Source organism: Haliaeetus albicilla, chromosome 14 (genome assembly GCF_947461875.1).
Source record: "Haliaeetus albicilla chromosome 14, bHalAlb1.1, whole genome shotgun sequence".
NCBI classification, from domain to species: Eukaryota; Metazoa; Chordata; class Aves; order Accipitriformes; family Accipitridae; genus Haliaeetus; species Haliaeetus albicilla.
The window spans coordinates 27,380,647-27,398,285 of record NC_091496.1 but is presented as its reverse complement, the minus strand read 5'-3'; the positions used below and the strand labels follow the sequence as shown (position 1 = coordinate 27,398,285).

The window sequence follows — 17,639 nt, the reverse complement described above, 5'->3', positions numbered from 1 at the left end:
ATTATGGAGCAGTATTTTGCAGGGAATCCTGAATAGATCTTCTTTTGTTTTGTCAGGCTGGGGAGTCCCTAAGGGGCTGTTCACGAGGTCTAGCTTTTGGCACAGGAGGCTGGCTGCCCTGCAGTCCTCCTGCCACTTAGCAAATCTAGTCATCTGTGCCTGAAGGCAGTGTAGGGCATTCCCATCTAATTACATAAACTGATTCCTCTCCTTATTACCCCCACAGCAATCTGAATATGTACTTTATTAGCTAATGTTTGTATAGTAGCCTGTAAAGATGTAAATTAGTATTGTTGCATAACCTCTAAAGAAAAATCCATAATTCATTTTGCACAGTGATTTCAGAGAGAGATGAACAGTGCACCAGTCCTCAAGAATTTTATTCAGGTTTTGCTCATGCATAAAGACTCCCCTGGGTTTTAATGGTTTCACCAGTATCTAGTCCAATAATCATAACTTTTGGTCCATATCTTAGACTGGGTAATATTCTTTACAGATGTAGTGAACTATTTATGGCACTCTTATGTCCTTTACTTGCAAAAGGTTTCCTTGGCATCTCTGCACAATCGTAAGTTAAAACCAGTGGAAACATGACAGAGAAATTAAATTTAATTAAATACCAACCAACAGTCAACATACAGTACACAGTCAGTTGCCCTCACTTTCTTTCTAGCTATTTATGTACTTGCCATGTCTTTAGAGTGTACTATTCTGTCAGTGTGCTTAAATAACCACAAGTCTCACTTCAGTAGCTTGTATGTAGGAATTTAATGCCCACATATATACACTATTCAGTTCTGACCTTGTAGGAGTTGGGCAGAATTAAGTATATTAAGTCAGTCACTTGGGGGTACATTTTGAATGCTTCTGAGGAGAATAAGGTCACTCCTAATTAAGACAGCGTCTAACAAAATTTATGCAGAAATGTCTTTGTGGTATTTTAAACTCTGAAATTCTCACAGAGTGTTTATCCCAAATTGTATTCAACAATTGAGAAGAGTGAGGTTATAAAAATAATGATCATCATCGAATGATGGTTGTTGGAATGTTGGTTGTTTCCTGCTCTGTCTTCATTTGATCACTGAAAGTACAGTTTTATTCGTAGTACAACTAAAAAAGCCCAAGTGACACCATGTGAAACATTGCTCTGGGTTTGGTCTGGGTGCTCTGTACAGAAGGTCTGTAGTTTAAAGCGTAACCAAAGTTCTGAAGAGTCTGAGGTGCTTGTTCATCACTGTCAGTTTCTAAAGTTGTGTCATGTTTCCTGTTGTTTGCATGAAGAAGAAAAACCTAGGGGTTCCCAAATACTATAGTAGCTTTTATGACAAGCACACGGTTGAATGGCAAACTGCCTCTGTGCTACCTGAATTGATTAATGTAAAATAGGATCAGATAATACTGTAAGAGTAAGGCAAAGAAGTATATACATAAACACAAACTGATACGGATGAACCAGAGCACTTTCTTCCATGGCTGATAACATTGCTAAATAAACTATTTTGCTGTAAATACTCCATATTTGGTCTCATGTCGAAGATGACTGTTTAAATTCAGCAAAAACTATTCAGACATTTTTCACTTGTTTTGTGAAAGCAACATCTTTACCATCCCTTTTTATTTTTATTAGAATCCTAGTACTACTGTGATTTAGGGTAAGGCAGAAGAGGCTTGATTGTCTGTTTAAATATTAAGCCAAATTGGGAGGAAAAACTTGCATTAAGTGATTTTAAAGTCATGAGCATTGAACATCCCTCCACATATGTTTTTGTGTAGACACTCAAGTTTGTTGCATGTGAAGATCATACAAGGCTTGGATTATTGTATTTGTACTTGGCTTTTTGGGGTGCTATGGAGAGTGGGGGGTTAATATTGGAAGAGCGTTACAGCCCAGGTTGGTTTACAATCTTTGAGGATTTCTGCCTTCTTTACTATTGCTTTAAACATAGTAATCAAGAATAAATACACTCATACAATTGCACAAAAAATACAGCTAACGTTATTTCAAATGCAGTGTGCACAACTGAAAATATTGGAGTATTGTGTATTTTAAACCAATTCCTCGGTTGCCTTGTGAGCAACAGATAATGGAGTGTTACCGCATGGCGGTGGGCTGTAACTAACATCTAAAATATACAGTGCTTCTAGGACATCTGTTGAGGAAAATATTGCTTCAGTGACTGATGTTCATAGGAGTAGTGAGAATAACACATTGATGACGGTTTAACAGTGAGAATAATATATAGGATAATGGAAAAGGATGCCTTGATTGCAAAGCTATAATTCAGTCAAGTATTCTGATGTTTCCATAAACTACACTCAGATGGCCTATGACATCATCACTGTCCAGATTTAGTAATCCATTTCCCTCCCTCTCTGTTATTATTTTCAATTTTAAAAATGCATAGGATTAAGTATTATTTAATCCATAACCTGAAGATTTATATTGGAAACCTAACTCGATCTGCTGCATTTAAAAAGAATGCATGTGAGGAACCTGGTTTTAATAATTCAGTATTAATCTTTGATTGCCAAATATAAAATGAAAACATGACTGTGTTGGAAAACTAGTTCTCTGGGCTTGAGTCATCAGTGTTACCTGGTTTGTTGGAGTGTGATGGGAAAAAAGTAGTGTACTTTTTTCCATGTAAAACTTCTGTTATGCTTGATGCACAGAGATTGTGAGCATTGGCCCAAATTCACAAGCTTGGCTGATCATTTGTGTAGGCTATACCCGTTATATCAGATAGACTTCTTTCCCTTGAAATTTAAAAATTCTGCAGCCTAAAACCTAAGACAAAATGTGTATATTTGGCTATGGAATTGTAAGTACAATGGGCTCTGATCATGCAAACGTTTATGTATGTACTTGTAACATGGTCTCAGCTGACGCTCATGAGCTGTCTCCCAAGAATAAAAATAAACATAAGTGTTTGCAGGATTAAAAGCTAAGTGTAGATTTACATTTTGGCATTTCATTAAGCAATTTATATGCTGTTTGCAACCAAACATAAATGTTATGTTTTGTCTATGTTTGTTTTTGAAAATTGTAAATATAGTTAAGTAACTGCCATACTCACAGTAACTTGTGCACGGTGTTGTTTTCTTTTCAGCTTTCAGAATGATCCCCTATCCACTGGAAAAAGGACATCTTTTCTACCCTTACCCTATTTGTACAGAAACTGCAGATAGAGAACTACTACCATGTACGTTCATCTTTTCTCTTCTTATTGTTGACATCAAAGAATTGTTTACCTGAGTCTTGCAGCACTGATCTCCATTGATGCCTTTTAAATTGAATACACTGCATTAGAATAATCACGTTGACAGCAAGTCTCTGGAGCTCCTAGCCATAGTTCATAGTTAAGAGGCAGCTCCTAGCCATAGTTCATAACAAGCAGCTGTCTTTATTGTTGTTGACAGTGTAGGGACAGGGAGAGAGATTACTGAAGAGATACAAATCAGTTAGATCTTGCTATTCTCTCTTGCCAAGACACTGGAAAGTATGTCTGATCTTTCATCTAGGGTAACATCCCATCAAACCAAAAGCACAGTGGCACAGCCTTGTTAGTCTTATGTAGACACACTAGCTACTTAAATTCCAAGGCAAGATCAAACCTGCTTGAGGACAGCTGGATCATTAATACAGCTGTTATTCTGACAGGTTATGCTGACGTTTTCTGAAAAGCAGTCTTAAACAGCAAGAAAGGGTTTTCTTTGTGTAATGATGTGTGTGCTATTATGAAGTGATTGATGTGAAATTACCTCAGTCATTCATTATATATATTTATGGCATGTATTAGCAAAGTGCGAACAGTGTTCCCAGTGCTCTGCAAGATACAGATACAAAGACAGATCCAACCCTCGAGAAGTGTTACAGTCCAAGCTAATGAGACTTATTGCAGCGCATGCAGTGAAGCACAAGAATACAGAGGAAGAGCGGAAGCAGCCAATCTTGCAAACAGTTATGCTTCATTCCCACGTGTTTTCTCCCAGTGGGACTTTGTGTGAGCACAAGTGGAACACACTCAAGTGCAGAGGGGTTTGCAGGGTCAGGGCAGAGGAGGCAAATAAAAGTTGATCCAAGGGAAGGAGATTCTTCTCTCACCTTCTCTATCCTGGAGAATGAATAAGAGAAATCTGTTCTGGAAAAAGTAAAATTTAGCCTGCTTCTGCTGTGAAGGCTGGTTTTGAGGGCATTTGCATTCTTTGTAGTCTTTCATTCAGAACCTTTCTGGTTTGGGCTGAAAAACGTGAGTAAACATTAGGTGAGAATAATGCAGCAAAAATCCACTCATTGCGAGTCTCTCCTTCACAGTACATTCTCGCTGATATTACACAGAAATCCTTGGCAACTGACAATATCTCCCCACCCCATTATAATCACCCTAATTATAACAACACCTCTTAGAGTGCTGTGTTTGCTTCACTCAGAGGGATGCTGAGCTGGGGAGGGTGGAGTGTCAGGAGATTTAGGAATGACAAAGTCATACAGAATAGCTCAGCGTTCTCTTTTTAGATGCAAAACTAATCGTTCTTGTCAAATGTTAGAAGCAAGGGACTCTTTAACAGCATATGCAGACAGTTGTGTTCTGCTCTGGCAGTTATGGGAAATGCCTTTCACTGCAAAATCTCTTGGGTTTGAGTAGGGAAGGGTTTAACATCCCGTGACAGACACAGGTCGGTTAAAGGGGTTTTGCATACCTGTCCACACCCTTTAATTGCGTGTGTTTTAAAGGAGAGTCAGCTGGAATTATATCAGAACACTAAGATCTGATAGGCTATCTGAATTAAAAATATCAATCACAAAACTTTTGCCATGACTGGATAACAGACTGGAACAAGTTTGAGCCTGTGTCAAAAGCAAGTGCAGAATCTGAGCACAAGAAATCTTAGACTTATAATGTCCGTGATCTGGAATTTCCCGATCTCTAAATTTAATTTCAATCAAAGAGAAGTTGCAAATTATCTGTATTTTTATTTTTAAACTGATTGAATTAGCATACCCCAAAATCATACATATTTTTAGTTTATACTGTTTTAATTTAAACTCTTAATGAATTCCTGCTGTTGATTTTGGAAACCACTCCACCCTGCATGAATGCAGTCAAGTATATTGTCCTACCATGTTGCTGGATTACCCTGTGCTTATGTTGTCTGCAAGTACAATGAGATGAGAGCTGGTCACTGAAGCAAAGAAAGTAGGCAAAATGGAAGAGTAATGTTTTGTGTGTATGAATAGTCATAGGATTTGAGTATATGCAAAGCCTTGAGGCTGGTTCTGTATGAGAAAAAATGTTTAAAAGTTTGCATTTATTGTGACTGTAGCTCCAAACTACAGACATAAATGAGTGAAAGAGACAGATAAGAGTCCACCAGACCTTTTGCCAACCCAGCCAAATTTTCACCTTGAATCTGGGCCACAATAAAAGTTTAAGGGATATATTCTTCCAATAAAATACTCTGTTATCCTCTTCTGATCCTCTTAGCCTTCTCAGTGCTGCTTTCTCTGAAGCCCAGTGACCAATTTGTCATAGCATAGTCAAGGCATTTCTGTATTCCCTTTAGGGTATACTAACAAACACCTTAAAAAGTCACTATTAATTTAAATTCCAGGTTTTAACACTTTAAAAAATTGTTGTATTGTTGTAAGCATACAGAGAATTCTGAAAATCTGAATTTAAAGTATGTGTTTATATGTCCTACTTTTAGGATAACTTTTCTCTGCAGATTAAACCCTCAGAATTTACTGTTACAAAGGCTGTAGTTTTACAGCCTGCTTAAACCAATCTACAGCCATGCTTCTGCAGGGTTGGTCTCACTGCTGCTCCCGGGTGCATGTTTCTGCGCTCTCTGTGTATCAGCATTAGCATGATACATGTGGCTAGTCAATGACCTGCATAAAAAAATCTGGATGTTTTATTTGTAGGTTAGTTTTCTGGGGTTAGTTGTTGCACAGCTGCATTATAGGAAGGCAAAAGTAACATGTACATAGGACCAGAGTAAGCCAGAAATATGATCTTTAGATGAGAATTATTTGGCAGTGAGATAACTGACACAACAATAATGTTGGCCTTAGATGTTTCAGACCTTCTATGTGTTTCTTCCTTCAAAAGCGTCTTTGAGTGTCTCTGGCTGTTCAAACCACATAAGAATGTTGGTTTGGGTTTTGTTGTTTTGAGGTTTGGTGGGGGTTTTTTGACATGTAATGCATTCTCCTTCGCATCTTTTTTTCTACAGCATTTCATGAAGTTTCAGTTTACCCCAAGAAAGAGCTTCCCTTCTTCATCCTCTTCACTGCTGGACTCTGTTCTTTCACAGCCATGCTAGCCCTCCTGACACATCAGTTCCCAGAGCTTATGGGGGTCTTCGCAAAAGCTGTGAGTATTCTCTGCTGCTGCTCTCTTCTGGTAAATAAAGACACAGATGCAGGAAGAACTGAGCTAAATACTGCTGGGTGTTAAATACCTGCATATTCAGTAGTATAAATAAAACATCAAGAGATGTCTGAGCAGGGGGACATTTGAACAACTGTTAAGAGAGCTAGCTAATCAGTAAAACACACTATTGTCCGTCTTCTGTGGTTTATATGGCCCTCTTGTTAGGCTAGATCTCTTGTGATTTTGCAAAAAAAGGCTTGGCGGGAGAAAGGAATATCTGTGTTTTCATATATAATCCAATAAAATAAACTAATAATGGCTTGCAGAACCCCTTTGTTTTGTGTAGAGCCATAATGACTGTGTCGTGCTTTCCAGTGCAATAGAAGCTCTTAATATGAGCAGAAATAGAGTGTACTGTTAACCAGGGCAAATTTCTGTGTTCTTTCCCCAAACTGCCATGAAGGAAGTAGTCTCAATATTTGCCTCACAACTTTTCTTTACTACATCTAGGGAAGTCTCTGCTAATTCTGCTTTTTTAATCCACCAAGGATTAATACATGTTGGAGGATGAGGGGGAAAGGCCATGAATTATGCTGAAACATGCTTTTTTCTTTGCAAAACCAAGAACATCACTGCTCCACTGTGCTAGGATATGAAAAATCCACTTAAAGAAAAGTTCTATGATAATAAAAACCCTGTCTCCTTCTCCAGGAAATACTGAACATCCTCTGTTGTAATGTATTTTCTCAAATATATTTGTATCTCTTGTAAGTCTTGTGTTTCCTAAATAGCCTCCTGGCCTTGTTTTTAGTGCTTTTGATTTGGGGGGCATAGGGAGTGAGGTGGAGGAGGCAAGGCTGAAAGGTTTTGGCAAATTCCAGATTGTAAGTACTTTCTCAAACTCCTTTGCAAATGGCGAGAGACTCCCTTTGCAGGTGAACCAGGTCTTCTACCACCCAGGCTTGTGAGTGATAGAGGTCTGGTACAGCAACAGTTCTTGCATCAAGGTTTTTCTTTCATTAGCTCTAGAAGACAGAAAATAAGATTAGCTGTAGCAAAATATACCACTTCTATCAGCAAAAAGCGCTGAAACTTAAGTGAAATATTATTACTTTCTCTTGTTTCTTGAGTGTATATGTAGGCGTTTGGTAGACAATAAGTGTGTAACATGGGCATGTGATCTTAAACTTCTTTGTAAAGCTTTTTTTGCGTTTTTTTCCTCAAGTCATTGAAATGCTTCAAAACAAACCCTTGTTTGGGGGCTCTTTCAATGTAATCTGCGTTTTTCTGATACTGTCACAGTTAATGACCCCAAATCTGTCCCTGTTAGCCTTGTTCCTGTGCTTCTCAGCCTTGTATCCTGAACAAAGAATATATCTCAAGCTGGCAGCATGATGAGATTTTGTACTTAGTGCTCTTGCTACAGGCAGTGAGCTACTGGAATTGGAGAAAATTGGTAGCATGTTTTCATGGGTTTAACTCACCTGGCTTTGGTTACTGAGTGCAATCAACCGGAGATACCAGAAGTTACACTGGTGGTGCGTTAGTAATTGTTTCTCCATGATTTGGAGCTTGCAGGTTCCAAAGCCGTTTGGGGAGTGGAGTCAGACCAGAAGGATCTGTTTCACTGATGTGTAAGTGTAGCTGCCATTGGTGTTAATAGAATAGATACCCCAAGACTCTGTGCATGGTTATTAAGTTCTGTATGTCAGAGCAGGTAAAGTTCCTAGTTAGTAAAATAAGCACAGACAAATAGAATTGAAATGTGTGCTGCATTATGTGCATAAAGTTGGCAGGATTACTCAAGATCTCTGAACCTGTATGGATGCAGTTAGTATGTCAGTTAACATGTAGTGTGACTTGTTTTAGCTATGTCTTAATCTTCATAACTACTACATGCAGCAGCTCAGTTTTTGTTGTACATGGGAAGGGCAGAATTTAAGCCTGTGACATTCATTTAGTAGCTCATAGAAAGGCTTTGATTCAGAAGGCTCATTTTGTTGTCTCCTCTGGAAAAAGTAGCCCAGGTGTACAAGATTGAAGAAAATCATGGCAGACATCTCTTTGAAATGCAGCTGTATCAGAACAGTACAGAAGAGGTTGGCCAGCTCTGGCTCTTCGCTTTCAGTTTTAGGGAAGATCGTTTCATAAATAACTAATTTCATAAATAGCTAGAAGATTAATGTGCTAACTGTTGCTGTGGTTATGTGCACTGAATTGCCTGTTCCTTTATGGTTGGTAGTCATTGTGATGTGGTATATTAAACTGTGAAACTGTGTATATATGCTTTAATTTGAATAGGTCAAAATTACTCCTTCGCTTATGACTGCCAATCCCAAAAGCATTATACAGATGTAATATCACCATCATGGCCCAGGCTTATGTTACTGCAGGTTGATATTTACCATATTTCACAAAAACTGAATGAGTTAGCATGATTCCATGTTGGGAACTGGCTTTGACCTGCCCTCCAGGTAGCATCTTCTTGCACCTTTTCCATAGCCCATTAACCCAGACACTGGGTTCTTCAAGGCAGAAAAAGCCCTTGAGTGCTGAGGACCTCCTCCACATATGAGACTGCCAGAGGTGGCCTGTGCCACTGTGACAGTCCCTCAGGGCAGCCTGCATTCTCCCACTGGATGCAGAAGTCAAAGGTATTTTAAAGCTAGTTTCCTCTTCTGGGAGGTTCAACGCAGGATAGAATTCTCCAAACTCCATCAGTGCACCCATGTTTTAGAGCCAGAACCTGCTCTGAACGCTGCCTGCCAGTTCAGCAGCAAGTTCAGATATTCCCAACTGCATCCAGCCAATTCTGTAATGTTGTACCTGGTAAACTTGTATCTTCCTATAATGAAATTGAAAGAATCCAGTTGTACTTTGATCGTTTTGTGAGACTGAATATAAGTAACTTTAAAATGACAGTAGATCTTAACATTTTCACTCAGTTAGGGAGAAGCATGTTCATAGCTTGTGGTTTTAATTTTTGCTAGGCTTTCCAACAAAAGGCTTTTGGAAGTTACTTAAGATAGGAATACAAGCAGAAAAATTTCTGATTACATGACTTGGATAAAATTGTCAGCACAGTGTTGGTAGTATTGAATTTATTTCATTGGCATGCAGAAATATGACAATATCTGGGAGATTGTTAAAAATATGTAAGTGCAGGTCTTTTCGCAACATGGTAGCAATAAGAATGGATCTTAAATAAAATTGAGAGTTGTACTAACAAGGGGGTCACTATATCATTCGAGTCAACAGTTGCGTCTAAAAGTGTAGTGCACAGGTAAATTTTTAAAATGAGTGAAATTTCAGAAAGACCAATTTTTCTTTGATTTGATTGCTTTGTTTGCCTGAGATCACTGACATTATCTGTTTCAATATTTCCTGTATGATGGATGAGACCTCAGTTCAGCAAACAAGTTTGCCCAAGGAGATATTTCATCTGCTTGGACCTTTACAGACACTGAGGCACGGAACATGTAGATCCGATCACAGGGACCGAGCAATAAACAGTGGAAAAGCTTGAAAAGATACTTTTGCATATTTGTTTTAATCAAATGGTACTATTCAGAAGGTGCTCCCAGAAAGCTGCTTTCTGCCAACTTTGAAATAGCCAGGTTGATAGTTTTCTTTTAAAATACAAAATAATAATAGCAAACTTTTTACAGGTCTCTCATCACCAGTTTTGCCACCCTGAATTCCTACTCTATTGCTGGTGCTGTTTTTTCTGTTCCATGTGGAGAAAAACAGTCAGTGTCAAAAGGAAAGGCAAAAAAATAAATGAAAAAAAAAACCACATGTCCTGGGTGGTACCATGTGGCAAACAAGCCGGATAGGCATCTGCCAGTGGTGTCTGAGGAAAGGAGCACCAGGAGCTTTCCAAGGGCTCCAGCACAGCTCCAGCACAGATGTTGTTTACATGGGCTTGTACAAGAGAGTAGGTGGCATCCTGAACCTCTTGCTGTCAGCAAAGGACCTCAGTTAATTGAGGCTTTGGTATCCATGAATTTAAATGTATTTTGTAGACCAACTAATTTTATAAGTTGAGAAAAACTTGGCTCATTTTAAGCTACAGATACTTTGCTGAGTTTGTTACAGGATACAGTCGACTACTTCAGCAACAAAATTCCTATGAATTGCAATAAAACTTACTGTCAGGCAAATTATTCTTGTTTCATTGATTTAACAAGTATGTAATTTGCACTGGTTACAAAGCTGTGTTCTATTCAAGGAGATGTGATGGTGCAAGCTTACCACATAGATGAAGTGCTACTCAAAGAGCAGAAAATATCCTCTAGCGAGCCTTTTGCATTTGGCAAAATTAAAGGGATGTATTTATTTAAACAGTTCATAACTTAACCAGAGGGAATGCTTCTACTTGGGCTAAGCCACTTGAAATAGTAATAGCAAACTCTAAGATTAGGTAGGTCAGTGTTACATTAATTCACCTGTGATTCACGTTATACAGCTTGACCTTTAGCACTACAACTGAAATACTCAGCTTCAGTTAGAAGAAGTTTTTCTTCAACCTGTGCTTATGACAAAATCTCTCATTTTGTCATAAGCTGTGATGCTTTTACCTGGTTTTCCCATGATGCACAGGTTGTCCGTGATGTGGTATCTGCATTGTATGCAAACATGTCCAAGAGGAAAAAAAGAATTTGAATGCTTACTATTGCCTTTAAAATGCATAAGCATCATAAGCATCAAACATTCTTACAGTTAAACTCTGCACAGAGCCTATTTTGGTAAACAGTGAAACTGCAGGTATTTTCTAGCTTGATACCATGAAATGGTTATAATCTCTGGCTGTTGGATATTGAAATTTTGAAATCTTCTAAATACATTTGTCATATATAGCTGTGTTTCAGCAGCACACAGACCTGTAAAAATTTTTGAAATTGCATTTTTCATACTTAACTTCAGGTACTTAGGGGCCTAAGTCAGAGACCAAGGACATATCTGTATTAAGTGATAAAATATTGTTTGTTCCGTGGCTCCAAAGGCAAGTGACACATCACAGTTCATGTCTGGACCTCTCTAACCTCTCCTCCCTTCAAAGGCAGGATGGCCCTGTCCTTGCTGGCTGCTGGGAACTGTCCCTGCCCTGTGCTATCCCCAAACTCTGCTCGGGCGTTGTTGAGGAGAGACGAACTGGCATGGGCCAGAACTGTGTCGGGAGCTGTGCTAGCAGTTCAGGAGTGTGGCTGGGGCAGGCCAGCATCCCGCACTGTGCCACAGTCCGCCTTGCTTTATGGGAGAAGGCAAAGCCCAACCGCTCCGGCTCCCTCTGCAGCAGGGGGGAGAGAGAGAAGAGACAAGTTCAAAGGGCAGTTCTGGTCCTGGGATGGGTAGAATTACTCTCTGGAAGCGCTTAGCTCTCTTCAGTGACTACAGGGGGACCACACCCCCACGTCTGCATCCTTTAAGTGCCTAAAGATATATGGGACAAATTCAGAACATGAAAAGGGATGTAAGTGTGTTTATGTATGTAAGTCTGATGCTTTCTTTTGTCAGGAGAGAGAGTTCTTTGGGGCAAAAAGAGAACACATGGAGCACCAGATTTGCTTTAATACTGACCTACCAAGCAGACTTCATATACACATCAGTGCAGTAAGCGGAGTTTGTATGTTTTATGCTGACTGCAAGCAATAACTGAAACACAAACTTCTTGCAGCTCCAAACAGAACTGTTTATTTTTAGCAAAGTCACGTCAGTCTAAATGGTTAGAAGCCACTGGGTTCACAGTCTCGAGGTGGCTGACTTTGCATATTACTGTACTCTCTCATACACGTACAGGGCCCCAGCACAGCTCTATGTAGTGTGTACAATTGAATTGCAATTAATGTAAAGCACAGTTAATATATATTTCCCAAAATTTTGGGAGTGCTTTGAGTACCTGAGTTCTGAGATGTGTAGCTGGCAGTGGTTTTTTTTCCTGTGATAAAATTGCCTCTATTCGCTTGATTTTTGTCACATATGCCTGTCCTAACATTAATATTTTGAAACCTCTTTCAACATAGCCAACTGTGTACTGTAATAGAGGGAGAATGTTAAGATAAATTCCAGTTAGTGATGCTTCAATGTATATAGCAGATCTGTAGATAACCCAGAACCGTTTTAAACCTGACTCTAAAGACATGCTTTGTGGTCTGACATATTCTGCTGTTATGAAAAAGCTTCTCTTTCCCTTCAGTAGGTTTTGGGTTGAGTTTTTAGCGGCTTCAGTATGAGCCTGAATCTAGGATGAGAGATGTGTGAAAACTTCTGTAGTCTTTGATCTTCATAAAAATGGCGCTCTTGCTTTCTTTACTGCAAAATCCAGAAATATGTATATATGCAAGGCTCAGAATTTGGCAGAAAGTCTTTATATGTGAATTATATAATTTTTATCATGCTGGAGGATTTTACAGAGGAACACAGAAAGAGTTTCTTGTCTTACTGGACAGCTTTCTCTTGAGGTGTATTGTCTGCTGAATTTTGATCTGAATGTGCATCTGATTTCTTTGCAGTTTCTCAGCACCCTCTTTGCCCCTTTAAATTTTGTGATGGAAAAAGTAGAAAGTATCCTGCCCTCCAGTCTGTGGCACCAGCTGACGAGGATCTGAGGGAGCACGCCCGCTGACTGACTGCCATGATATCTTCTGTGCCAACTTTTTGTTGACCGCAAGAAAGCATGATAAAAAAGGGAAGCAGTTCTAAGACTTAAAAACTCTTCATGGATTGTCTGTTCTCATATAAAAACTGTTTTGTTGTACAAAATACATGGATGTTAGGTTCTATTATATTTTGCCTTCAGAAAAGAAAAACTTAAAAATAAACTTTTGTGTATTGCAGCATTGCTGTCTTTGGCTGCTTCTTCAAAGCTCAGATGGTACTTTGTGTTCTTAAACATGTGTGGTGTATCTGCTTCACCACAGCTAGGGCTTTGCTTTCCGTTCAGTTATTGAAAAAAAGACTAATAACTTTACAATTAAGCAACGGTATCAGTGCCTTTTCTTACAAAGTTCAATTAGGGTGAAGCCCTCACCACTACAGTCTAGACGAAGCTTCTAGACAGAGCTCTTGCTTAAAGCCGCTTTAGGCTCTCCAGGCAGTTTGGGTGGCACACTGGGCTTCTGAATCCCATCCCTGCACAGAGGTCAGTTTTTTCCTCATTTGCATTTTCAGAAAGTCCACATACTTGACAGATTTTCTTCACGCCACTGCTATTTCTAGTACCTCCAGAAGCTCCATGCTTTGTTCTCTGTCTACAGAACAAAGCATAAGTAATGGCAGAGAATTGAAGACAAATTCACCTGTAGTAAGTGATCATTGCATGCGTGCTCTTATGTATTTCTTGCTGAGTTTTTATTGCATTACTAGTATTTTTCAAGTACAAAAAAGTAAGTACTTTTTCCTGTACAGATTAAACATCAGCATTATAAACTGTTGCTTGAGACCAGAAGCTCATTAGCAAAATTGGTGTTAGTTCATGCACAATTAATAGAGAGGTCGGTGTTTCATCATTAGTGCTTACCTCAGAAATCTTATCCTTGTGTTGTGAGAGGTTTAGACAAAGTACTCATTTATAACGTAGCCACTGGAGATGGAAACTTCCCGCAGACACCTCTGCTAATGCACGAGGCCAGCTCTAAGATCAGGCATTTAATCTGGAAGTTGAAGCAAGTAGTCCTGTCTGTCAAGAATTGAAAGTGCATCCTTACAGATGCCTTGAGGGTTTTTTTTTTTCAACTCCTCTCCCAGATGGGGAAGCATAACCCCAATGCAGCGGATCAAAAATGCCACTTTGCCAGTTCAACTTTGCTATTCTTCTAAAAATGCTGAGCAGCTTGGGGGACTGTGGTCACCACCAGGTAAGTTTGTTTATCAATGAGGAAATGAGTGGGCAAAGACAAAATTCCCATTATCAGAATTGGTATAAAAGGCAAGTGTTTCTTAACAGCAGGAGATGCATTACATCATTATTTTTTGCCCTCTTAATCACAGATATGCTAGTCTACATATAGAAAAAAAGATTTTTGTCCAGGTGAGCAATGGTACTGCATTAAAGCAAACACTGCTGTGCTATGAGGAAAAAAGACAGCCTCACACCAGGAGAAACCAGCTATGAGAATGAGACCTGAGGGAGGACACACAAGATCAGAGACCCCCACGGCTAAATGTTAAAACCGGTGAGGTGTGTTGCTGTTGGAGATTTCCATACGGGTTTTTCATCTCTGGCCATTATTCCTGCAAAACAGTTCACTGTAATGTTGACGTTAGTACGGCTTATATTTAATGTGGGATGTGGCGTAAGATTAGAGAGTGGATTGCTAGTGGACAGCATGTGGAAGTGTGAAGTGGGCCAATATTTGTGTTCTCGGCTTTGCATCTGAATTGCTTGAACAGCCACACAGAAGGTGCTCCTGTGTCTCTCTAGCTGTAAAACTAGGGATAATCATATTCATTTGTTTGCCTCACAGCGGTGCTGTCAGAATTATTTAAGGTTGGTGAAAATCAAAAGGATCAGGCATAGTCAGCTCTTCTTGTCCTGTGCTGCTTTGTGTCGCTTATTCCCAGCCACCTCAAAAACCTTTCAAAGTTCAGTTTTATATACCCTACATTTCAAAAGAACAAATTGCTGTGATTAACAGTCCTAATATGTATATACATATATACAAATGTCCGTGTTTATCAGCAACTAAGGTAGTAGTTTGGCCTTCTGTTAGAAGAAGAGATGATGTGAATTATGATCTGTGTGGGAATTACTATCTGTAATAATCTGATTAAAAGGAATGCTTAACTCCTGGAAGAATCAGATCCTTCCCTTGAACTCTGGGGAACTTTTAGGAACTCAAAAATATCTTTGTGCAATTCTATTTCTACTCTTTCTAGTGTCCATCTCCCTTATAAGCAGTAATGAGCCATGGATTTTATCTAGAAAATATCTCTTTTGCTTTAATTACAATTCTAGGCATCTGGGAGACTAAGCAAGTCAGACAAAAGGATTTTCTTTTTCATCGCGCAGAGTTTGTTGCCGTAGGCTTTTCTGCCACGGACATGTTTCCTGTGAAGTTCAGCATGGCTTAGATCAAAAGGCAGACGCAGCCTGTGATTATAATGATGGAAAGTCTCTGGCTTAGTGCAGAGATGAGCCTTCTGGAAATCTGGTTCAGATAATAACTCATCCGAACCTTCAGTTTGCAGATTCAGGGCGGGGGGAGCTTTTTAACTCCAAATGTTAACAGTTCCTATTTCTTTCTTTAAAGACAACCTAATACAATTTGGATGCACGCTATCTCTTTACACTGTAACCTGCATAGAACAAAAAAAAGGAGAGACGCTCAGCAGTGTCCAGTAAGTCAAGCTTCTGGCCCTCCCACCCCGTAGATTTACAGCTGCGGAGAGGCGAGTGCTGCACCGAGGGGAAGGCAGTTGTTTTCTCTGGTGGCTAATCGGTCGCTGTGATTTAGTGTCAATGCCAAATACACAGACTGATTTTTCAGTGGCATAGCATAGAAGTCCTTACCCCAGTAGAAAAGGAGGAAAAAATACCAGGAGTTTTCCTATGTTGCAGAAGCCTACAGAAGGTAAACACCCAAAGGAAGCTGCACCCCTCGCACGACCCCCCCGTCACACCGGTGTGGCTGTCACCGCACCGAAGGTTGGAAAGCCTCAGCGGCTCTTGGTAAGGCACGGTGTGCCTGGTAGCCCCCGGCCCCGTGTCCCACCCGCCTTCGTGCAGGGCTCCTGCCCGGTTCCCAGTGCCGAGGGAGCAGAGAAGCAGCCCTGGAACAGTGAAGGAGGAGCAGTCAATATATTGATTCGTACACGTTTGCTTCTTCCACGCAGGAGAAGCTCTTACGTTATGAAGTCGCATCCATTTAATCAGGCAAATGAGATGTTATACAAAAAAAAGCCAAAACACATTTGTGGTTACAGCCCATGAACTGCTGCTGTCTTTCAGATAATAATACAAGTTCGTTTGTGTCGTTTGAAGTGGCAGGAGAAACCTGCAGGCTCTCGTATGTGACCACAAAACCGCCTCTGCCCTCGGAGGTGGCCGTCGCCTGCACGAGGAGGCTGCAGCCCTTCCTAAGAGTGCGAGGCAAAACCCGTGGAGACGAGCAAGCGTTGGTACGCTTTGCGCTGCCACACTGGATTAAGAGCTATTTTTAACTAGTAAAAGCACCCTCCCCAGCCCCAGATCTTCAGTAATCCTCAGTAAAACGCTCATTTTCCCTTTGCCCACCATACGCCTAGTCCCGCGAGAGGCTGGGCACGAAGCCTGCAGGCAGGGACTGCCGGCTGCTTGCCGAATGCGGGTGTGATTTGGGCACCCAGGCTGGATGCCTTTCAGCAGCTGTGTAGCACAGTACCAGAAAGGCGGTATTTTATTTCTAATCCATGTCTGCAGAGAAGGTTACACAGGGATGGGAGGTCAGGGTGAGATGCACAAATTGGGTTTAGCTAGTTTTGCAGGAAAAAAAGAAGCAACACAACAATCTCTTGAGCCACAACACCCATATACCCAAACATACACCACCATTCCTAAAAGTCATGCCCCATTTTCCATGTGGTAAAAGAAAATTACACTTTTTTGGGTGAGATTTCTTCTAAAATAGCTCAACATGCTTTTTAGGGTAAAGTTTGTTAAAAAAGAAAATAGTGGGGAGGGAGCAATCCCAAAACGCTTGGCAGGCTAACGGCATTTCAGAGCTCTGCTAGATTCTGATTTCATGCAGCAAATTAAAGGGAACTCCCTCAAGAAAATTGGACTGCATATTTAAAAAAAATAATCCTACAACCTTTTGCCTCAGCTAATATTATTCTGACACTGAAGTGTCTACCTAGGGACAGCTGTTTCCTCTTCATGACTAAATACATGAGTAAATTTATTCCATAGAACAAAATATAGGATTATTTCATTTGCCTTGCCCAATTTCTGTTTCTTCTCTTTTTTTTCTTTTCCCTTTTTTTTGTTTGATTAGCTGAAGGTCGAGGAGGTGCCTTTCCTAGCAATATTTACATCTCTGAGCATCTTTTCCCACTAAGAAATAGCAAAAGTTCCCAGGAGTGCTTTCTTCATGGAAGAGGCAGCAGAAATGCTTACAGCTGTAAGAAGCCTACCTGGAGCTCTTTTTAAAAAAAAAAAAAATCATAAATACAGAAAAAAAAAAAAAAGTAATAAAATAATTGGCCAGCTCAGCAGTTACACATTTGTTGTGCTGCAAAATATTCTGGTTTTCCTCTGGTGAAGGGAGTTTGGTGGAGGCATTG

At 40.0% G+C, this 17,639-nt stretch overlaps 1 protein-coding gene across 5 annotated transcripts in view; it reads left to right on the top strand.

Moving 5' to 3' along the window:
• Window positions 1-13,213, top strand: part of ST7 (suppression of tumorigenicity 7) — a 155,820-nt gene extending 142,607 nt beyond the window's left edge. For all 5 annotated transcript variants that reach the window (XM_069802081.1, XM_069802083.1, XM_069802084.1 and 2 more), the window contains 3 exons: window positions 3,111-3,203; window positions 6,238-6,377; window positions 12,890-13,213. In XM_069802081.1, coding sequence (XP_069658182.1) covers window positions 3,111-3,203; window positions 6,238-6,377; window positions 12,890-12,985 — 329 coding nt within the window. In that variant the 3' untranslated portion in view covers window positions 12,986-13,213. The remainder of the gene's footprint in view (window positions 1-3,110; window positions 3,204-6,237; window positions 6,378-12,889) is intronic.
• The last annotated feature ends 4,426 nt before the right edge of the window (window positions 13,214-17,639 follow it).